General features: G+C 42.9%; 1 protein-coding gene across 1 annotated transcript in view; it reads left to right on the forward strand.

Moving 5' to 3' along the window:
- The first annotated feature begins 949 nt into the window (after window positions 1-949).
- The window catches only part of LOC140717283 (polymeric immunoglobulin receptor-like), a 63197-nt gene continuing 39081 nt past the window's right edge, over window positions 950-25065 (forward strand). The window contains exons 1-2 of the mRNA XM_073030719.1: window positions 950-1032; window positions 19886-19975. Of these exons, the coding sequence (XP_072886820.1) occupies window positions 19936-19975 (40 nt within the window). The 5' untranslated portion in view covers window positions 950-1032; window positions 19886-19935. The remainder of the gene's footprint in view (window positions 1033-19885; window positions 19976-25065) is intronic.

The raw sequence follows: 25065 nt of genomic DNA on the forward strand, positions 1-25065 counted from the left end.
TTTTCACCCACAGAACTGCCACTCGCAAGGTTTCTTTTTTCCATTTTGCACCACGTTCTGTGAACTTTAGAGACTGTAGTGTGTGCAAATCCCAGGAGATCAGCAGTTACTGAGATATTCACACTACCCCTTCTGGCACCTACAATCATTCCACAATAAAGACACCTAGACCACATTTCTACCCAATCTGACATTCGTTCTACAACTGAACCTCTCGACCATAACTTTACTCTTTCTCTCCTTCTTTTCTCTTCCTCAGTCAACTTTTTGTCGTGAACCCTTTACTCGATGACTCATCACGGCTGACATTTTAACTCACAAGAAAACACACTCCCTGAGGAACCTAGGGAGTCAGACAGCATCAGCAGATGCAGAATGGTCAACACTTCAGTTTCAAACCCTGCTTCCTGACACCTCCAGCAGTATATATTTTTCTCCAGATTATAACGTCTACTGTTGCTGGTGTCTAACAATTCAACTTTTCTCATCATTTCTATCAGTCGGTGTGAATTGTCTTTTATTTTGTTTAATTTTAATTACTAGCTTTTGATATTCTGGCCATTTACATCATCCCACCTTCCTAAAACGAACTCCTGGGTACACTCCTACTGTTTTTTCTATGTTCCACTGTGCTCTCCTACGAGATTCCTTCCTCTCCAGTCCTTTACCTTACCCTCCCACTTGACTTCACTTATCACTTTCCAGCTAGCCTGCATCCCTTCACTCCATCTTTTCATCCTGGTGCCTTCCCCTTTCCTTTTCAGACCTGATAAAGGATCTCAGTCTGAAACATTGACTGTATGTTCATTTCCATAGGTGCTGCCTGACCTGCTGAGTTCCTCCAGAATTTTGTGTGTTGCTTTGCATATGATCACATGTCAGCCAAAGTTGGCTCAGTGTGGTTTCATGATCAGACTTCCTGCCTCCTTCCGCCTCATTTTTATTCAACAGTAATTTCACTCTGTAAACAGACAAGTGCTGACCAGGACTCCGTGATGTGGATTTTGATTCTTCTGATAAGTTTCCTACCCGGTGAGTGACAACCAGCATGGGACATTTTTATAATCAGTACAGGTTTGCGGGTCTTGCATCATTTCCAGAACAGTACTTGCAAATGTGTAGCACTAAAGATGTCAGATTCTGGATTTCAGAGAAAAGCCCTGGTGGAACTCAGCAGGCCAAGCAGCATCTGTCAGACGGAAAGGAGTTGTTGATGGTTTGGGTCAAAATTCTGCATTGAATCTGAGTGGAGAGAGCAAGATAGTGTAAATAAGAGAGAGGGCATTGTGAAACAGGGTCAGTTACCTGGTCTATACCCAAGGGTTCTGATTGAGGTAACTGAAAAGATTGTGGAGGCATGAGTAATGTATTTTCAAGTATGGTTCCAGAGGACCGGAAAATTACAGTCCTCTATTTAAGAAGGGAGAGAGACAAAAAGCAGGAAATTACAGGCCAATTAACCTGACTGCATTGGTTGGTAAGATGTTAGAATCTGAGTACTTGTAGATAGATGGTAAAATAGGCTGAAGTCAGCATAATTTGCTTAAGGAGAAATCTACCCTGACAAATTTCTTGGAATTCCTTAAGGAATTAACAGGCTGCATAGAGAAAGAAGACTTTGTCCATCAGTGGATGTTGTTTACTTAGATTTTCAGAAGGCCTTTGACAAAGTGCTGCACTAGTCAAAGTAAATTTACTGTCAAAGTACGTTTATGTCACTGTTTACTACCGTGAGATTCATTTCATTTCAGGCATTTAGAGAAAAATAAACCAATGTGATAGAATTTGTGTAAACCTACTTAAAAGAAGTCAGACAAACAACCAAGCTGCTTAAAAGAAGACAAATAGTGCAAATGAAAATACACATGATAATACATTATTTTTATTCTGAGAGTGTGAGCTGCAGAATCCCTGAAAGTGAGACTGATTCCATGGGTTCAGACTCAATTCAGAGCTGAAGTGTTCCACATCGGTTCAGGAGTCTGATGGTTGAAGGGTAATTACTGTTCCTGAAAATTGGGGAGTGGATGCTGAATTGGAGGGGAGAGGAGCCTGAAACGTAGACAGTACCTGTTTCTATACATGCTGCCTGGCCTGCTAAGTTTTTCCATTAATTGTGTGTTACTATAAGATCAATCTAATCCTTCCCTTCTAAAGCTCCCCTATCATCCATAAGCCTATCTAAGAGTTTTTTTAAAAGTATCTGCCTCTACCATCACTCCTGGCAAGGCTTTCCGTGCACCCACCTCTCTGTGTCAAGAACATACCTCTGACACCCTCTCAATCCTTTCCTCCAATCACTTTGAAATTATTCCCCCACACATTAGCCATTTCTGCCCTGAGATATTCTCTGGATATCTGCTCAATCTATGCCTCTGATCATCTTATACAGCTCTATCATGTTGTCTCTCACCCTCATTCATTCCAATTGTGAATTGTCTTCAGATCCTCAAGAATTTTGCTTTCAATTTCAGTTTACTTTTGGTTACAGAGAGATGGAATTCTGGAGATGGAGAGATGGGGTAACAGGAGTTGTAAGAAAGGTGATCACAATTGATTGCTCCTCTACAGCAGTAAGTCAGTCACACAATGTGTTGGTGCTGTGGTCACCAAATTCAGTTTCAGTGGAAACAAATGGGCTACATGGACAGGAAGGAAATACTGAGGACATGAGTGGAGGAAAGTCCTTGAAAGTGAGCCCATTGTGTTTAATGATCAGTTCAGTGTTGAGGAGAGTGAAGTTATCCATGCTGATTCAGCTGCCTGATCTTGAAGCTACAGTCTGTCTGTTACTGAAACATGACAGATTAACATGTAATCCTCTGTCTTATTAATCAAAGAAAATGACATCATCTTGATCAAAGTTGAAAGATGTACAACTAAACTAAACTCAAAACTGCTGTGTAGATAGCAGTTTTAATCCATGTTGAAACTTGCTGCATTATAGTGACCTGCCTCAGTTTTCAATGTAATGATGGCCTTTGGTCTTATTTATTCTCTTTCTGATCCACTGTGTGAAAAAAAACCACATCATTATCTGATTACAAAGAATCCTTCAATATTTTGCACTTTGTTATCATGCAGAGATCATGTTTACATTTGCAAACAGCTCCCTTCATGTCACAGCTTTCAGGCTATTTGTACATCCATTGGTTACATTTACATGTTTTTCTGAGAAAAGTAGCACCTTCCATTTGCAGATTCACACCCCATTGACCATTGCAAGCTGCATCAAGCTGTAACCACTCATTTTGGTCAATGCCCAAATTTAATTCCATTGTTCATTCATCTTTAAGACCTTTGAATCTTGACTGGAAATGCATCCAATTTCAATCATTTTTAATAATATGTTGATCAACTGATTGTATCATTCTCAGAAAGGAAACTAAACTTATTATTAAAGGACATACTCTATATGTCACCATATACGATTTCATTTCCTTTCAGGCATTCAGCGTAAATACAGAGAAACAGTAGAATCAATGAAAACTGCACACAAACAAAAACAAACAAATAACCAATGAGTAAAAGAAAGAAAATGTGGAAATACTAAAAGAAAAACATAATAATATTTGAGAACGTGAATTATAGAATGCATAACGTGTTGCTCTGACCCCAGCATCTGCTGAGTATTTTCTGTTTATGAGCTGTAGAATCCTTGAATGTGAGTCCAGAGGTTGTGGAATCAGTTCAGTGATAAGTGAAATTATCCACTCTGGTTCCGAGGCCTGATGGTTAAGGGGTAATATCTGTTCCTGATCCTGGTGGTGTGGGACATGAGGCTCCTGTACCTGCCTCCTAACAACAACAGGAAGAAGAGAGCATGGCCTAGTTGATGATGGATGCTGTTTTTAGTGTGTCAATGTGCTCCACAGTGAGGAGGGGTTTATCTGTGATCAACTGGACTTTATCCACTACCTTTTATAGGTTTATCCATTCAAGGACATTAGTGTTTCCATACCATGCCATGATGCAACCAGTAAGACTACACTCCACTGTGCATCTATAGAACTTCGTCAAAGCTTCAGATGACAGTTTAACAAAGAACATAGAATAGTACAGCACATTACAGGCCCTTCGGCCCACAATGTTGTGCTAACCCTCAAACCCTGCCTCCCATATAAACCGCCACCTTAAATTCCTCCATATACCTATCTAGTAGTCTCTTAAAATTCACTAGTGTATCTGCCTCCACCACTGACTCAGGCAGTGCATTCCACGCACCAACCACTCCCTGAGTGAAAAACCTTCCTCTAATATCCCCCTTGATCTTCCCTCCCCTTACCTTAAAACCATGTCCTCTTGTACTGAGCAGTGATGCCCTGGGGAAGAGGCACTGGCTGTCCACTCTGTCTATTCCTCTTAATATCTTGTACACCTCTATCATGTCTCCTCTCATCCTCCTTCTCTCCAAAGAGTAAAGCCCTAGTTCCCTTAATCTCTGATCATAATGCATACTCTCTAAACCAGGCAGCATCCTGGCAAATCTCCTCTGTACCCTTTCCAATGCTTCCACATCCTTCCTATAGTGAGGCGACCAGAACTGGACACAATACTCCAAGTGTGGCCTAACTAGAGTTTTATAGAGCTGTATCATTACATTGCGTCTCTTAAACTCTATCCCTTGACTTTTGAAAGCTAACACCCCATAAGCTTTCTTAACTACCCTATCTACCTGTGAGGCAAATTTCAGGGATCTGTGGACATGTATCTCCAGATCCCTCTGCTCCTCCACACTAGATAGATAGATAGATAGATAGATAGATACTTTATTCATCCCCATGGGGAAATTCAACTTTTTTTCCAATGTCCCATACACTTGTTGTAGCAGAACTAATTACATACAATACTTAACTCAGTAAAAAAAAAATATGATATGCATCTAAATCACCATCTCAAAAAGCATTAATAATAGCTTTTAAAAAGTTCTTAAGTCCTGGCGGTAGAATTGTAAAGCCTAATGGCATTGGGGAGTATTGACCTCTTCATCCTGTCTGAGGAGCATTGCATCGATAGTAACCTGTCGCTGAAACTGCTTCTCTGTCTCTGGATGGTGCTATGTAGAGGATGTTCAGAGTTATCCATAATTGACCGTAGCCTACTCAGCGCCCTTCGCTCAGCTACCGATGTTAAACTCTCCAGTACTTTGCCCACGACAGAGCCCGCCTTCCTTACCAGCTTATTAAGACGTGAGGCGTCCCTCTTCTTAATGCTTCCTCCCCAACACGCCACCACAAAGAAGAGGGCGCTCTCCACAACTGACCTTTAGAACATCTTCAGCATCTCACTACAGACATTGAATGACGCCAACCTTCTTAGGAAGTACAGTCGACTCTGTGCCTTCCTGCACAAGGCATCTGTGTTGGCAGTCCAGTCTAGCTTCTCGTCTAACTGTACTCCCAGATACTTGTAGGTCTTAACCTGCTCCACACATTCTCCATTAATGATCACTGGCTCCATATGAGGCCTAGATCTCCTAAAGTCCACCACCATCTCCTTGGTCTTGGTGATATTGAGACGCAGGTAGTTTGAGTTGCACCATATCACAAAGTCCTGTATCAGTTTCCTATACTCCTCCTCCTGTCCATTCCTGACACACCCCACTATGGCCGTGTTATCAGCGAACTTCTGCACATGGCAGGACTCTGAGTTATATTGGAAGTCTGATGTGTACAGGGTGAACAGGACCGGAGAGAGTACGGTTCCCTGCGGCGCTCCTGTGCTGCTGACCACCGTGTCAGACCTACAGTCTCCCAACCGCACATACTGAGGTCTATCTGTCAAGTAGTCCACTATCCAATCCACCATGTGAGAGTCTACTCCCATCTCCGTTAGTTTGTGCCTTAAGATCTTGGGCTGGATGGTGTTAAAGGCACTGGAGAAGTCAAGGAATGTAATCCTCACAGGTGAGAGAGTGATTTGTGCAGCAAATACGTGATAGCATCCTCCACTCCCACCTTCTCCTTATACGCAAACTGAAGAGGATCCTGGGCGTGCCTGGTTTGTGGCCTCAGATTCTGTATTATCAGCCGCTCCATGGTCTTCATCACGTGCGATGTCAAGGCAACAGGTCTGAAGTCATTCAACTCCTTTGGTTGTGGTTTCTTCGGTACCGGGACAATACAGGATGTTTTCCACTGTCTGGGTACTCTTCTCTGCTCCAGGCTCATGTTGAAGATGCGCTGTAGTGGTTCTCCCAGCTCAGTCGCACAGGCCCTCAGTAATCGTGGGGAAACTCCATCCGGTCCAGCCGCCTTGCTGGTACAGATCTTCCTCAGTTGACCTTCCACCTGTGCAGCCGTAATCCTGGGCGTGGGCAAGGTCTCCTGTGAGTGGCTATTTTCCTGTGAGGGAAGTAAGCCTGGTGTGGATTTCTGCGGTGAGGATGAGATTGTATCCTGCCACTTACTTTGTACTCTGCCTTGGAGTTTGTCCTTCCAAAGTGTACCACCTCACACTTCTCCAAGTTGAACTCCATCTGCCCCTTCTCAGCCCACTTCTGCATCCTATCAATGTCTCTCTGCAATCTTCGACAATCCTCTACACTATCTACAACATCACCAACCTTTGTGTCATCTGCAAACTTGCCATCCCACCCTTCTACCCCCACATCCAGGTTCTTAATAAAAATCACGATAAGTAGAGGTCCCAGAACAGATCCTTGTGGGACACAACCCTCCAATATGAATGTACTCCCTCCACCACAACCCTCTGCCTTCTGCAGGCAAGCCAATTCTGAATCCACCTGGCCAAACTTCCCTGGATCCCATGCCTTCTGACTTTCTGTATAAGCCTACCATGTGGAACCTCGTTAAATGTCTTACTAAAATCCATGTAGATCCCATCCACTGCACTACCCTCATCTATATGCCTGGTCACCTCCTCAAAGAACTCTATTTTCAGAAGGCATTTGATAAGGTCCCACATAGAAGAGTGGTGGGTAAAATCAAAGCTCAGGGCATCGGGGGGAAGGCATCGACATGGATAGAAAACTGGTTGGCAGATAGAAAGCAAAGGGTAGCGGTGAATGGGTGTTTCTCGGAATGGCAGGTGGTGACTAGTGGGGTGCCACAGGGCTCGGTATTGGGACCACAGCTGTTTACCATTTATGTTAACGATTTGGATGAAGGCATAGAAAATAACATCAGCAAATTTGCTGATGATACTAAGCTGGGTGGCAGTGTGACATGTGATGAGGATGTTAGGAGAATTCAGGGTGACTTGGATAGGCTGGGTGAATGGGCAGATACTTGGCAGATGACGTTTAATGTGAATAAGTGTGAGGTTATCCACTTTGGGAGTAAGAACAGGAAGGCAGGGTATTATCTGAATGGTGTAGAGTTGGGTAAGGGAGAAATACAAAGTGATCTCGGAGCCCTTGTTCATCAGTCACTGAAGGTGAATGAGCAAGTGCAGCAGGCAGTAAAGAAGGCTAATGGAATGTTGGCCTTTATTACAAAGGGAATTGAGTACAAGAGCAAGGAAATCCTCTTGCATTTGTACAGAACCCTGGTGAGACCACACCTGGAGTATTGTGTACAGTTTTGGTCTCCAGGGTTAAGGAAGGACATCCTGGCTGTAGAGGAAGTGCAGCGTAGATTCACAAGGTTAATTCCTGGAATGTCTGGACTGTCTTACGCAGAGAGGTTAGAGAGACTGGGCTTCTACACGCTGGAATTAAGGAGATTGAGAGGGGATCTGATTGAAACATATAAGATTATTAAGGGATTGGACAAGATAGAGGCAGGAAATATGTTCCAGATGCTGGGAGAGTCCAGTATCAGAGGGCATGGTTTGAGAATAAGGGGTAGGTCATTTAGGACAGAGTTAAGGAAAAACTTCTTCTCCCAGAGAGTTGTGGGGGTCTGGAATGCACTGCCTCAGAAGGTAGTGGAGGCCAATTCTCTGGATGCTTTCAAGAAGGAGCTAGATAGGTATCTTATGGATAGGGGAATCAAGGGATATGGGGACAAGGCAGGAACCGAGTATTGATAGCAATTGATCAGCCATGATCTCAAAATGGCGGTGCGGGCTCGAAGGGCTGAATGGTCTACTTCTGCACCTATTGTCTATTGTCTATTGTTTATCAGGCTTGTTAGGCATTATCTGCCCTTTACAAAGCCATGCTGACTGTCCCTGATCAGACTATGATTCTCTAAATGCCCATAGATCCTATCTCTAAGAATCTTTTCCAACAGCTTTCCCACCACAGACGTAAGGTGCACTGGTCTATAATTACCTGGACTATCACTACTACCTTTTTTGAACAAGGGGACAACATTCGCCTCCCTCCAATTCTCCAGTACCATTCCAGTGGCCAACGAGGACATAAAGATCCTATTACCAGAGGCTCAGAAATCTCTTCCCTCGCCTCGTGGAGCAGCCTGGGGAATATTCCGTCAGGCCCCGGGGACTTATGCATCCTAATGTATTTTAACAACTCCAACACCTCCTCTCCCTTAATATCAACATGCTCCAGAACATCAACCCCACTCATATTGTCCTCACCGTCATCAAGTTCCCTCTCAGTGGTGAATACCGAAAAGAAGTATTCATTGAGGACCTTGCTCACTTCCACAGCCTCCAGGCACATCTTCCCACTTTTATCTCTAATCCGTCCTACCTTCACTCCTGTTCTTCACATAATTGAAGAATGCCTTGTGGTTTTCCTTTACCCTACTCACCAAGGCCTTCTCATGCCCCCTTCTTGCTCTTCCCAGCCCTTAAGCTCCTTTCTTGCTACCCAATATTCCTCAATAGACCCATCTGATCCTTGCTTCCTAAACCTCATGTATGCTGTCTTCTTCCACCTGACTAGATTTTCCACTTCACTTGTCACCCATGGTTCCTTCATCCTACCATTCTTTATCTTCCTCACCGGGACAAATTTATCCCTAACATCCTGCAAAAGATCCTTAAACATTGACCACATGTCCATAATACATTTCCCTGCAAAAACATCATCCCAATTCACACCTGCAAGTTTTAGCCTTATAGCCTCATAATTTGCCCTTCTCCAATTAAAAATGTTCCTGTCCTCTCTGATTCTATCCTTTTCCATGATAATGCTAAAGGCCAGAGAATGGTGGTCACTGTCCCCCAGGTGCTCACTCACTGAGAGATCTGTGACCTGACCCTGTTCGTTACCTAATATTAGATCTAGTATGGCATTCCCCCTAGTTGGCCTGTCAACATACTGTGACAGGAATCCATCCTGGACACACATAACAAACTCTGCCCCATCTAAACCCTTGGAACTAATCAAGTGCCAATCAATATTAGGGAAGTTAAAGTCACCCATGATAACCCTGTTATTTTTGCACCTTTCCAAAATCTGCCTCCCAATCTGCTCCTCGGTATCTCTGCTGCTACCAGGGGGTCTAGAGAATACCCCCAGTAGAGTAACTGCTCCCTTCCTGTTCCTGACCTCCACCCATACTGACTCAAAAGAGAATCCTGCTACCTTACCCACCCTTTCTGCAGCTGTAATAGAATTCCTGACCAGTAATGCCACCCCTCCTCCCCTTTCCCCCCTCTCTATCCCTTTTAAAGCACTGAAATCCAGGAATATTGAGAATCCATTTCTGCCCTGGTGCCAGCCAAGTCTCCGTAATGGCCACTACATCATAATTCCATGTATGTATCCAAGCTCTCAGTTCATCACCTTTGTTCCTGATGCTTCTTGCATTTGAAGCACACATACTTTAGCTCTTCTACCTTACTACCTTTACACCCTTTATTCTGCTTCTCTTTCCTCAAAGCCTCTCTATATGTTACATCTGGCTTTACTCCATGCACTTCTTTCACTGCTCTGTCGCTCCGGGTCCCATCCCCCTTGCAAATTAGTTTAAACCCTCCCGAACCATGCCAGCAAACCTACCTGCAAGGATATTGTTCCCCCTCGAGTTCAGGTGCAACCCATCCAATTTGTACAGGTTCCACCTTCCCCAGAAGAAATCCCAAAGATCCAAAAATCTAAAACCCTGTGCCCTGCACCAACTCCTCAGCCATGCATTCAACTGTCATCTCCTCTAATTCTTACCATCACTATCACGTAGCACTGGCAGCAATCCTGAGAACGCCACCCTTGAGGTCCTGTTCTTCAGCCTTCCGCCTAGTTCCCGAAACTCACACTTCAGGACCTCATCCCTCTTCCTGCCTATGTCATTGGTACCAACATGTATCACGACTTCTGGTTGCTTTTGTTCTCGTACCCAGTGTCATGCGCCCAGTCAGAGACATCCCGGACCCTGGCACCCGGGAGGCAACAAACCATGTGGGTGTCCTTCTCACATCCACAAAATCTCCTGTCTGCTCCCCTGACTATAGAGTCTCGAATGACGACAGCTCTCCTCTTCTCCGTCCCATCCTTCTGCACCACAGGGTCAGACTCAGTGCCAGAGGCCCTGCCACCATGGCTCATACCTGGTTAGGCGTCCTCACCAACAGCATCCAGGACAGTAAACTTATTATTCAGGGGAATGGCTACAGGGGTGCTCTGCACTACCTGTCTACTCTCCTTCGCTTTCCCCTCTCAGACTGTCACTAATGAATTATTTTTCAGTAAATAATGCACTGCTGTGCTTTCTATGTAATGGCAGGTAACAAGCTGGACCCAGGACAGATCCTCTAAAATAATAATGCCAAGGAATTTAAAGTTCCTGACCCTTTCCAACTCTGATCCCCTGCTGAGTGCTGGCTCATGGACCTCTGAATACCTCCTAATGCAGTCTTTGATTTTGCTGATGTTGAGTGAGAGATAGTTGTTGTGACCCCATTCAGCCAGATTTTCAAACGTCCCCCTATATACTGATTGAACACTCACAAGTGTTGGATGAACTCAGCAGCATCTATATAAAGGAATTAGCAGTGGATGTTTTGGGCCAAGACCTTTCATTGAATCCAGTTTCAGGTCAGGTACCCCTCCTCCAAAAGGTGGAAGACTGTCAGTTTAGAAAGCAGATCTGCTCAGATGAATAATGTGTAAGATAAAAGACGATACAGTTCCGCCCCAGGTTATGAAGCCCTGATTTATGGACACTTCTGCATCTGAAAGCAGATCTCTACAAAATGATGTAAATTATTTGAAATATAAAACACAAAATAATTAATGCAAAAGTATTCACCCCTTCAACTTAATACTTAGTAGAAGCACTTTTGGCAACAATTGCCGCCTTGAGTCTCTGTTCAGACTTCTGTGCTCTTTACTTGTCTCATAAAACCAGAATATAGTTAAGTACCAATGGATGCCTCAGTAAACAAACTGTTGCAACCTTTCCCTGCATTGCCCAATCATTTCAGATCATAAGATGATGGCCTCATAATGGCAGAAGAAGGCTTTACTTTTCTTCATCAAATTGTTATTGCTGTTCAGTGATCAAGTTGCTGAAACAAAAATGCTTTGTGGAAGATGTTTTGATCTCTGCACCTGTTCTCATCAGCATATTGAACCATAGTTAGAAACGTAGAAAACCTACAGCACAATACTGGCCCTTCGGCCCACAAGCTATGTCCATACCTTAGAAATTATCTATAGTTACCCATAGCCCTCTACTTTTCTAAGCTCCATGTACTTATCCAGGAGTCTCTTAAAAGATCCTATCGTATCCTCTTCCATCACAATCACTGGCAGTCCATTCCACGCACTCACCACTCTCTACGTTAAAAACTTTCTCCTGATATCTCCCCTGTACCTACTTCCAAGCACCTTAAAACTGTACCCTCTCATACTAGCCATTTCAGTCCTGGGAAAAAGTCTCTGACTATCCACACGATCAATGCCTCTCATCGTCTTATACACCTCTATCAGGACACCTCTCATCCTCCGTCGCTCCAAGGAGAAGAGACCTAGTTCACTCAACCCATTCTCGTAAGGCATGCTCCCCAATCCAGGCAACATCCTTGTAAATCTCCTCTGCACCCTTTCTATGGTTTCCACATCCTTCCAGTAGTGAGGCGACCAGAACTGAGCACAGTACTCCAAGTGGAGTCTGAACAGGGGTCTATATTACTGCAATATTACCCCTCGGCTCCTAAACTCAATCACACGATTGATGAAGGCCAATACACTGAATGCCTTCTTAACCACAGAGTCAAGTTGCGCAGCAACTTTGAGTGTTCTATGGACTCAGACCCCAAGATCCCTCTGATCCTTCACACTGCCAAGAGTCTTACCATTAAGACTATATCCTGCCATCATATTTGACCTACCAAAATAAACCACTTCACACTTACCTGGGTTGAACTCCATCTGCCACTTCTCAGCCCAGTTTTGCATCCTATCAATGTTTCGCTGTAATCTCTGACAGCCCACTACACTATCCACAACACCCCCAACTTTTGTCATCATCAAACTTACTAACCCATCCCTCCACTTCCTTATCCAGGACATTTATAAAAATGACCTTTGAGAAGATATCCAAGAAGTGATGGGGCAATGCAGGAAGAGGCCAGAACAATCTGTCAATATGTAGCATCTGTTGTTACTTCTCCATGTTCTGTTTGGTAAAACAAGTAAAGAAGACAGAAGTTCCCACCTCGGTTACTCAGACCACATCGCTTTTTTGCTAATCCCAGCATACAGACCGCTCATCAGGCGCTCCAGACCAGTTCAGAAGCAGATGAAAACCTGGCCAGCAGGAGCCATCTTTGCTCTTCAAGACTGCTTTGAGCACACCGACTGGCACATGTTCAGGGTGGTGGCAACCGATGGTGACTCTACCAACTTAGAGGAGTACACAGCATCAGTGACCAGCTACATCATTGATGATGTTACTCTGTCCAAGTCCATCACTGCACGCGCTAACCAGAAGCCATGGATGACCGTGGAGGTGTGTGCACTGCTGAGGACCTGTGACTCCGCCTTCAGAGCAGGCGACAAGGCAGCCCTAACAACAGCAAAGGCCAAACTGTCCTGGTCCATCAGAAGGGCAAAGCGTGCACAGACCCAGTGAATCCACAGCCACTTCCAGGACAGTGGCGACACGTGGCGCTATGGAAGTGCATTCAGGACATCACCAACTACAGGACAACATTACCTGACTGTGTGGGTGATGCCTCCCTCCCAGATGCACTGAATAACTTCTACGCTCACTTTCAGGTGGAAATTGACATGGCGGCGAGGAAGTGCACCCCTCCTACAAATGACCAGGTGCTGTGTCTCACTGTGGCCGTTGTGAGAAGAACCCTGTGCAGGGTCAACTCACAGAAGGCTGCTGGACCAGACAACATTCCTGGTAGAGTGCTCAGAGGATGTGCAGACCAGCTAGCAGATGTTCTCACTGACATCTTCAACATCTCCCTGAGCAGTGCCACCATTCCAACATCCTTCAAGGCCGCCACCATCGTAACTGTGCCTAAGAAGTCTTCAGTGTCCTGCCTAAATGACTACCATCCCGTTACACTTACATCGATTATCATGAAGTGTTTCGAGAGGCTCATCATGAGGCACATCAAGACCCAGCTGCCCCCCTCACTGGACCCCCTGCAGTTTGCGTACCATCCCAACCACTCAACAGATGACGCCATTGCCACCACCCTCCACCTGGCCCTAACCCATCTGAACAAAAAAGACACGTACGTTTGAATGCTGTTCATAGACTTCAGTTCAGCATTCAACACAATCATCCCTCAGAAACTGATTGGAAAGCTGAGCCTACTGGGCCTGACCACCTCCCTCTGCAACCGGATCCTAGACTTCCTGACTGGGAGACCTCAGTCAGCCTGGATCGGGTGCAGCATCTCCTACACCATCACACTGAGCATGGGGCCCCCAGGGCTGTGTGCTCAGTCCACTGCTGTTCACTCTGCTGCACAGCTCGAACCATATCATCAAGTTTGCCGATGACACGACTGTGGTGGGTCTCATCAGCAAGAACAACAGCTTACAGAGAGGAGGTGCAGCGGCTAACGGACTTGTGCAGAACCAACAACCTGTCTCTGAATGTGAACAAAACAAAAGAGATGGTTGTTGATTTCAGGAGGGCAAAGAGTGACCATTCCCCATTGAACATCGACGGCTCCTCGGTAGAGATTGTTAAGAGCACCAAATTTCTTGGTGTTCACCTGGCGGAGAATCTCACCTGGTCCCTCAACACCAACTCAATAGCAAAGAAAGCCCAGCCGCGTCTCTACTTTCTGCAAAGGCTGAGGAGAGTCAATCTCCCACGCCCCATCCTCATCACATTCTACAGGGGTTGTATTGAGAGTATCCTGAGCAGCTGCATCACTGCCTGGTTTGGAAATTGCACCATCTCGGATTGCAAGACCCTGTAGCTGATAGTGAGGTCAGCTAAGAAGATCATCGGGGTCTCTCTTCCCACCATTACGGACATTTACACTACATGCTGCATCCGCAAAGCAAACAGCATTATGAAGGACCCCACGCACCCCTCATACAAACTCTTCTCCTTCCTGCCATCTGGGAAAAGGCACCGAAGCATTCGGGCTCTCACAACCAGACTATGTAACAGTTTCTTCCCCCAAGCTATCAGACTCCTCAATACCCACAGCCTGGACTGACACCTTACTGCCCTATTGTCTTGTTTATTATTTATTGTAATGCCTGCACTGTTTTGTGCACTTTATGCAGTCCTGGGTAGGTCTGTAGTCCAGTGTAGTTTCTTTCTGTGTTGTTTTCACATGGTTCAGTGTAGTTTTTGTACTGTTTCATGTAGCACCATGGTCCTGAAAAATGTTGTCTTGTTTTTACTGTGTACTGTACCAGCAGTTATGGTCGAAATGACAATAAAAGTGACTTGACTTGAAGTTCTGATGACATCCTTTGCTAAGGGTGAACTTCACACAGATGACAGCATATTGAACCATGGTTTTTGAGAAGTTTTCCAGGAAGTGATGGGGCAATGCAGGAAGAGACCGGAGCAATAGATCAATGTTTAGCATCTGTTGTTACTTCTCTACATTCTGTTTGGTAAGACAAATTTAAGAAACAGAAGTTCTGACCTCATTCTTCTCTGAGGGTGAACATTACACAGATGACAGCAGTGACTGATGCAACAGAGTCAGCACTCATACTGTACAATGTTCAAAATTTAAGCTGATATACATTCACAGCTAATATACTGCACTGCTTTCCCCTAAAATAAATGTAACAAATGTAAAGTAACAAAAGCTCTCCCAGTATACTGATCTATTTTATTATATATCTTTTTATATACAATGTGAAATTATAAAGTCAGCAAAAAAAGTTCAGGAAAATATAAATGAACTATCTTCTGGGATCACCTCAACCCTCGAACTACAATGAAATCAAAAGCAACACAACAAAATACTGGAGGGACTCAGCAGGTCAGTCAGAAGCTATGGGAATGAATTTTTTGAATGAATGAATGAATTAATTAATTTATTAATGAATTTAAATTAATTTATTTCAGTCAGTACAAATATAACAAAAAGCATCATTTACAACGATGATTTCATAGGACAAAATTACAGCAAAAAACATAGATATTCTTTAAAACAGACCGAAAGGGTGTAGGCTGAAGCTACAGATTATTACGCCTACCCCTCTTACTTATACAACAACATATTTGGCACCAATCATCACATCTAAAACAAAAATTCATAATCTCTTAACACAAAATCCAATTCCAAATATCATTCATTTAAATTACTCCGATTCATTTTAAATCATGTATTTTATGTTTGTTCATTAAATAATTTTAAATCTGTTAAGTGTAGTGCATGGTTTTGAATTCTTACTACAACTGTTCCATATATTCATCCCTCTGACTGAAATAAAATGATTTTTTACATTTGTTCTTATCCTTTGTTTTTGAAATATACATGTTCCCCTCAAATCATGTTGACTTTCTCTCATTTTAAACAACCTTTGGATACTTTGTGGCAGCTGTCCATTTTTTACTTTATACATAATTTGTATTATTTTAAAATCTATGAAATGTCTGAATTTTAAAGTGTTTAGTTGAATAATTAGTGGATTGACTGGCTCGTAATAACTTGTCTTATTTACAATTTGTATAACTTTCTTTTGGAATAGAAAAATAGAATTTGTACTTGTTTTGTTTGAACTTCCTCATATCTCTACACAGTAAGTCATGAATGAGATGATAAGCGAAGACTATAATGTATTCTGATTTGTATTCTAGTAAATTCCTGATTATGAAATTGTGCAATTTGTACAGTATTGCAATAGATTTTGACATTTTTGCTTTGACATAATTTATTTGTGGTTTCCAGCTTAATTTACTATCTATTACCACTCCTAAAAAAATTTGTTTCAGATACCTTATCAATTCCAACATCATTTATTCTAAGATTACGATATGAGTTTGGTATGTGGTTTCCAAATATTATGAATTTAGTTTTACTTAGAATTACTTTAAATGAATAGATAGTCAAGGTTTCAGTCCGACGCCCTTCTTTAACCAGTTCTCACCAGCCTGATACTTCTCCCTGAGCCCCTCCTCCTTTTACTCCTATGGTCCACTTCCTTCTCCTGTCAACTTTCTCCTTTTACAGCCTTTACAACTGTTTCCATCCAGCTGGCATCACCGATCACTTTCCAGATAGACTTCCTCTCCTCCCCCATCTTTTGATTCAGACAACTTTTCACTTTCTTCTCAGACCTGAATAAGAGCCTCGGCCTGAAATGTCGACTATCTATTCACTTCCACAGATGCTTCCTGACTTGCTGAGTTCCCTCCAGCATTTTCTGTGTGTTGCTTTGGATTTCCAGCATCTGCAGATTTTCTTGTGCTTACAATGAAACCAAGGTTGAAGATTTAACATTGTTCAGTTAAAATTCAAGATCACTCCGAGAAGTGGTGACTCTGTGTGGAACTCCAATGGTAATTATCAAATATTCCCGTTTAGGACTGCTACATTTAATTTCACGACATTCAGTATGTTGGTGATATTAAAACTGATTCTGATTCTGTATGACTTCTCCAATATGTGTGACAAGTGAGAATTGTTATCACTTGTACTGAAGCTCTCCTCTGCCTTCATCTGCCCCAGGGAATCGCACAGCATGAATCTGGATATATCACACTTTGAGTGACATAGAAAGATCTATCCTGGTGAACAGGGAACTGCAATGCTAGCGACTGAGAATCTGAGCAAAGGTATACAGGGTTAGAGGAAAGGGAGACCATGGAATTGAAATAGGTAAGAAGGAAATGTCTTCTCCTTAGACAAGTGTGACCTGCCCTTTTATTGTGCCCTATGGTTCGATGAGAAATAGAGACTAGAGGGGTTGTCTACTCAACACAGATCATTTGCTGTCAAAATGGAACTGATTTAATTTTGAAACAGATTTGATGTTAATTTTACCCATTTTGAATGTACAATTCCATTCAGTTGTTTTCCCCTCACATCTAACCGTAGCAAAGTGAAATTACGTCAGGGCTCTTGAAATTGCACCAAAAGATGGAAAAGAATTCAGAAAAGGTGATCTTTAAAGTTTCCTTCAAAGAGCAGACACAGCCTTCAGAGAGGAGAGGGAATGAAGTGAAGTACCGTATGCTGAGTTTGCATGAAAAGCCTTTATACATCACACCTATTTCCTACTTCGCTCCTTGAACAAAGATCGAACTATCAGAATCAAAATCAGAACTAGAATCAGAATCAGGTTTATTATCACCGCATGTGTCCTGAAATTTGTTGACTTAGCAGCAGCAGTTCAATGCAATACATAATATGGCAAAAGAGACAAAATAATAATAACAAACAGACAGACATAATTTATTGATCCTGAGGGAAATTGGGTTTCATTACAGCCGCCCCAACCAAGAATAATGAAGAAATAAAGCAATATAAAACCATAAATAATTAAATAATAATAAGTTAATCATGCCAAGTGGAAATAAGTCCAGGACCAGCCTATTAGCTCAGGGTGTCTGACACTATGAGGGAGGAGTTGTAAAGTTTGATGGCCACAGGCAGGAATGACTTCCTATGACGCTCAGTGTTAAATCTCGGTGGAATGAGTCTCTGGCTGAATATACTCCTGTGCCTAACCAGTACATTATGGAGTGGATGGGAGTCATTGTCCAAGATGGCATGCAACTTGGACAGTATCCTCTTTTCAGACACCACCTTTAGAGAGTCCAGTTCCATCCCCACAACATCACTGGCCTTACGAATGAGTTTGTTGATTCTGTTGGTGTGTGCTACCCTCAGCCTGCTGCCCCAGCACACACCAGCAAACATGATAGCACTGGCTACCACAGACTCGTAGAACATCCTCAGCATCGTCTGGCAGATGTTAAAGGACCTCAGTCTCCTCAGGAAATAGAGTCGGCTCTGACCCTTCTGTATATGTATACTGTAATTAAATAAATAAATTACAGTATACATGTACTGAGTAGATGAAAAATTGCACAAAAACAGAAATAATATATATTTAAAAAGTGAGATGGCCCTCATGCATTCAATGTCCATTTAGGAATCGGATGGCAGAGGAGAAGCAGCTGTTCCTGAATCGCTGAGTGTGTGCCTTTAGACTTTTGTATCTCCTAGCTGATGGTAACAATGAGAAAAGGGTGTGCCCTGGGTGCTAGGGGCACCAAAGCAAGATTCAGAATCATAGAAAGCCTACAGCACAATACAGGCCCTTCGGCCCACAAAGCTGTGCAAAACACGTCCTTACTATAGAAATTACCGAGGGTTACCCAAAGCCCTCTATTTTTCTAAGCTCCATTTACCTATCCAGGTATCTCCTAAAAGACCCCATCGTATCCGCCTCCACCACCGTTGCCGGCAGCCCATTCCATGCACTCACCACTCTCTGCATAAAAAACTTACCCCTGACATCTCCTCTGTACCTATTTCCAAGCACCTTAAAACTGTGCCTTCTGATGTACAAATATTGGAGTGTAAGTCCATTACTCTGAAATTTAGAACAGAAGGAGATGGTAAGGTAGCTGATAGAGAGTTTATGGCAATGGACCCGCATTCTGCATATGAGAATTCATGTTGTAAATGGTATGAAAATATGGTTAGGAAACACTTGAGGTTGGTGTGTAGTTGTGTTTGCAGCATAGCAAGAAGGATGTAGAAACTTTGGAAGGATTCCAGAAGAGGTCCAGCAGATTATTACCTGTATTAGAAGACCATAAGACATAGAAGACAAAGGAGAAGAATTAGGTCATTCTTCCTATTGAGTCTATTCCACCATTCCATCATGGCTGATTTATTTTCTCGTTCAACCTTATTCCCCTGCCTTCTCCCAAGAATCTTTGATTCCCTTACTATTCAAGAACTTATCAATCTCCACTTCAAATATACCCAGTGAATTGGCCTCCACAGCCATCTGTGGCATTGAATTCCACAGAGTCACCATTCTCTAGTTCAATAAATTCGTCCTCATCTCTGTTCTAAAGGAATGTGCTTATATTTAGAGACTGTGCCCTCTGATCCTAGAACTCCCCAGCACAGGGAACATCCTCTCCACATCCACTCTCTCTTGTCCTTTCAATATTTAATAGGTTTCAATGAGCTTGCCCCTCATTCTTCTAATCTCCAGTGAATACAGGCCCAGAGCCATCAAACTTTCTACTCACTTGCACAACACTCAACATAGGCTCTTTCTCTTTCCATCATTAACTTTTCACCATGAACACTTTCCCTATTGACGCAAGTTCGGAGTCAGATGGTCAATATTTCAGATTAATGCCCTGCTCCAGTTATTTATTTTTATTTCAAATGAGAACATTTACTGTTGCTGGTGTCTAATATTTTAACACATCTCAGCATTTCATTCAATCTTTGAGAATCATTTAAATGTTCCTGTCCTGCTAAATATAACTAAAAGCTTTTCAGATTGTCATGTACCAAGCACCAATTGTGTTACTGTAGTTTACTTTTGATCAAACTTCCTGCTGCCTTCTTATTTTTATTCCAGGCATTTCCCTCTGAGGACAGACAGGTCCTGGCTGCATCTCCGTGAATAAAATGCTGTGGACATTGATTCTTCTGATTAGTTTCCTACCTGGTGAGTGACAGACAGCACTGGACACACAAGCAGTCCTTGCATGACCTTTATCCTCCCCCACCTCATCATCTGCTCTAACACTCTGGTTCCCCTCCCCCTGCAAATCTAGTTTAACCCCTCCCCCCCCCCCCCCCCCACCTCCGGAGCAGCACTAGCTAACCTACCCGCAAGGATGTTAGTCCCCTTCCAGTTCAGTTTCCATCCGCCCAATGAAACAGGTCCCACCTTCCCTGGAACAAAGCCCAATTGTCCAGAAACATGAAGGCCTCCCTGCTTCACCATCTCCTTAGCCACCTATTTAGCTGCATTATCTTCCTATCTCTAGCCTCACCAGCACGTGGTACAGGGAACAATCCTGAAATTACAACCCTGGAGGTCCTGTCCTTCAACTTTGCACCTAACTCCCTAAGCTCTCTTTGCAGGACCCCCTCCTTCTACCTAGCCATGTTATTGGTCCATCCTGAGAATACTGACAACTCGATCCGAGATATCAGGGAGGCAACAGACCATCTGAGATTCTCGATCTATTCCACAGAACCCCTTATCTGTCCTCCAACTATTGAATCCCCTATCACTACTGCTCTTGTCTTTTCCCACCTTCCTTTCTGAGCTGAGGGTCCAGTCTCGGTGCCAGAGACAGGACCACTACAACTTGTCCCTGGTAGGTTATCCCCACCAACAGTATCCAAAACGGTATACTTATTGTTAATGGGAATGGCCACAGGGGTGCTCTGCTCTTCCTGTCTATTCCCCTTCCCTCTCCTGACAGTCACCCAACTACCTGTCTCCTGACTCTTAGGGGTGACTATCTTTCTGTTTCTGCCTCTGCCTCTCGAATGATCCAAAGTTCATCCAGCTCCAGCTCCAGTTCCCTAACTTGGTTTGTCAGGAGCTGCAGTAGGATGCACCTTTTGCAGGTGTAGTCATCAGGGACAATTGTGTTGTCCCTGACTTCCCACATCCTGCATATGGAGCACTCGACTGCCCTAAATGCTGCCTCCATTACCTACTCCTAAGTTAATTAAATTAATTAGAGGAACTTACCTGGCCTTACCTCACTTGGAGCAAACTCGTCCTCAGCCTCTGCACGCCGAAGCCTCTCGAGCCAAAGCCTCAAATCTCCACTCCTACCCTGAGCCACTCACACCACTGGCCACTCCTGTTCAGTTACCTGTCCTTTCATTTGTCCCTTCCAATTACCTCATGAGCCCATCACTCCTCCTCTTCCAGCTTTTCATATGATCTCATATCAAGCTTCAGTTGGCTTGCTGTGGTTTCGCAATCGGACTTCCTGCCCTCTATTTCCTTATTTTTATTTGACAGTAATTTCACTCTGTGAACAGACAAGTGCTGACTGGGTCTCAGTGACTATAACAATGTGGATTTTGATTCATCTGATTAGTTTCCTAACCGGTGAGTGAGAACCAGCATGGGACATTTTTATAATCAGTATTGGTTTGTGGGTCATGCATCGTTTCCAGAATAATGGTTGAATACATGTAGACAGTAAAGATGTCAGAATCTGGAGTTCAGAGAAAACTCCTGGAGGAACTCAACAGGTCGAGCAACATCAATCGGGGGAAGGGATTGTCAATGGTTTGGGTCAAGAGCCTGCATTGAATCTGTGTGGAGAGGGAAGATAGTGTAAACAGGAGAGAGGACATTGTGAAATAGGATTAGTTACCTGGACTGCCCCCCAGGGTTTTGAACGAGGTAGCTGAAGAGACTGTGGAGCCATGAGTAATAATTTTTCAAGTATGGTTCCAGAGGACTGGAAAATTACAAATGTCATTCATCTCTTTAAGAAGAGAGGGAGACAAAAGGCAGGAAGTTATAGGATGATTAGTCTGTCTTCAGTGGTTGGTAAGATGTTAGAATCTAGTATTAAGAATGAGGTTTCAGAGTACTTGGAGATAGAACATAGAACATAGAATAGTACAGCACAGCACAGGCCTTTCAGCCCACAATGTTATGCTGACCCTTAAACCCTGCCTCCCATTTTACTCCCACCTTAAATTCCTCCATATACCTGTCTAGTAGTCTCTTAAATTTCACTAGTGTATCTGCCTCCACCACTGACTCAGGCAGTGCATTCCACGCACCAACCAGTCTCTGAGTAAAAAAACCTTCCTCTAATATCCCCCTTGAACTTCCCACCTCTTACCTTAAAGCCATGTCCTCTTGTATTGAAAAGTGGTGCCCTGGGGAAGAGGCTTTGGCTGTCCACTCTATCGATTCCTCTTAATATCTTGTATACCTCTATCACGTCTCCTCTCATCCTCCTCCTCTCCAAAGAGTACAGCCCTAGCTCCCTTAATCTCTGATCATAATGCATACTCTCTAAACCAGGCAGCATCCTGGTATATCTCCTCTGTCCCTTTCCAAAGCTTCCACATCCTTCCTATAGTGAGGAGACTAGAACTGGACACAATACTCCAAGTGTGACCTAACCAGAGTTTTATAGAAATGCATCATTACCTCGTGACTCTTAAACTCTATCATTTGACTTATGAAAGCTAACACCTCATAAGCTTTCTTAACTACCTGATCTACCTGTGAGGCAACTCTCAGGTATCTGCGGACATGTATCCCCAGATCCCTCTGCTCCTCCACATTACCAAGTATCCTGCTATTTAACTATAATAGATATGGTAAAATGGGCTGTAGTCAGCAAGATATACAACTAAAATAAGCTTAAAATTGGTGTGTATATAGCAGTTTTAATCCATGTTGAAACTTGCTGCATTATAGTGACCTGCCTCAGTTTTCAATGTAATGATGGCTTTTGGTCTTATTTATTCTCTTTCTGATCCACTGTGTGAAAAAAAACTTATGCTATACCACATCGTTATCTGATTACAAAGAATCTTCTAATATTGCGCACTTCGTTATCATGCAGTGTTGATTCTCACATTTGCAAACAGCTCCCTTCATGTAGCAGCTCCGAGGCTAACTGTACATCCACGGGTTACAGTTACATGTCAACTCTGAGAAAAGGAGCAACTTGTATTTGCAGATTCACACCCTACTGACCATTGCAAGCAGCATAAAGCTGCAATCACTCGTTTTGTTCAATGCCCAACTTTTAATTTATTTGTTCATTAGTCTTTAATACCCTTGAATATTGACTGGAAATATACCCAATTTCAATGAACTTATTTTATACTAATCAAATGATTGCATGATTCTCAGAAAAGAAAATTAAACTTATTATTAAAGGACATACTCTATATGTCACCATAGACAATTTCATTTCCTTTCAGGCATTCAGCATAAATACAGAGAAACACAATAGAATCAATGAAAACTACACACAAAGACAGACACATAACCAATGAGTAAAAAAAATGGAAATACTAAAAGAAAAGCATAATAATAATAATAATAATAATAATAATAATAATAATAATAATAATAATAATAATAATAATAATAATAATAATAGGTAAACAAGTTCTAAGTAATATTTGAGAACATGAGTTGTAGAACCCTTGAAAGTGAGTCCAGAGGTTGTGGAATCAGTTCAGTGATAGGTGAAATTATCCACTCTGGTTCAGGAGCCCGATGGCTAAGGGGTAATATCTGTTCCTGATCCTGGTGGTGTGGGACATGAGGCTCCTGTACCTGCTTCCTAACAGCAACAGGAAGAAGAGAGCATGGCCTGGTTGATGACGGATGTTGTTTTTAGTGTGACAATGTGCTCCACAGTGAGGAGGGGTTTATCTGTGATCAACTGGACTTCATCCACTACCTTTTATAGGTTTATCCATTCAAGGACATTAGTGTTTCCATACCATGCCATGATGCAACCAGTAAGAATACTCTCCACTGTGCATCTATAGAACTTTGTCAAAGTTTTAGATGGCAGTTTGATCTTTGCAAACTTTTCAGTAAATAATGCGCTGCTGTCCTTTCTTTTTAATGGCAGTTGGGTACTGGACCCAGGACAGAACCTCTAAAATAATAATGCCAAGGAATTAAAAGTTACTGACTCTTTCCACCTCTGATTTCCTGTTGATTACTGGCTCGTGCACTTCTGGATACCTCATACTGTATCAATAATTAGCTCTTTGGTTTTGATGATGTTGAATGGGATATTGTTGTCGTGACACCATTCAGCCAGATTTTCAAACATCCTCTGATATACTGATTGAACACACACAAATGTTGGAGGAACTCAGCAGATCAGCAGCATCTGTGCAAAGGAATTAGCAGTGGATGTTTTGGGCCAAGACCCTGCATTGAATCCAGTTTCAGATCAGGGAACCCTCCTCAGATCTGCATAAGAAGTGGAAGACGGTCAGTTTAGCAAGCAGATCTGCTCAGAGGAAAGATGTGTAAGATAAAATACAATACAGTTCAGTCCCAGGTTATGAACTCCTGATTTATGGACACTTCTGCATATGAACAAGCCTCTGTAGTGTTGCTTAATTCAAAAGTATGACGCATGTATATATGTTGACACATGACACGAAAATTGTCGTGTTTTGGGTTGTATAGGTTATTGTAAGTTACAAGAGGAGATAGACAGGTTGCAGTGCTGGGTGGAGTTTAACTCTGAAAAATGTGAAGTGATACACTTTGCGTGATCAAACTTGAAGGCAGATTACAAGATTAATGCAGAGTTCTTCACAATGCGGAGGTCCAGAGGGATATTGGGATCCAAGTCCATAAATTCCCCAAATTTGCTGTACAATTTGAAAGGGTGTTAAAGAAGCTGTAGGATGTGCTGGACTTCAGTAGTCGAAGGGATTGATTTCAAGAGCTACAAGGTAATGTTACAGTTTGATAAAACCTGTGCAGTATTGTGGAGTATAAGGCATAGCTTTAGTGAACAGCCATCATCCCTTTCTCATGGTGGGAATGACCAGCACCAGAGGACATCCATCTAACATGAGAAGAAGAAAGTTTAGGGGCAATGTAAGATTTAATTTTGTTTCACCGGTCCTTGGAATGCACTGCGGGCATGGTTGTAGAGGCTAATACAACAGGGACGTTTAGAGGATCTTAGATACGTACATACAGTACATGTACTGTCCCTGTAAAATGTATTCTTCCCCCTTGTAACTTTTCATGTTTTATTGTTCTAC

This window comes from Hemitrygon akajei, chromosome 27 (genome assembly GCF_048418815.1).
Source record: "Hemitrygon akajei chromosome 27, sHemAka1.3, whole genome shotgun sequence".
NCBI lineage: Eukaryota > Metazoa > Chordata > Chondrichthyes > Myliobatiformes > Dasyatidae > Hemitrygon > Hemitrygon akajei.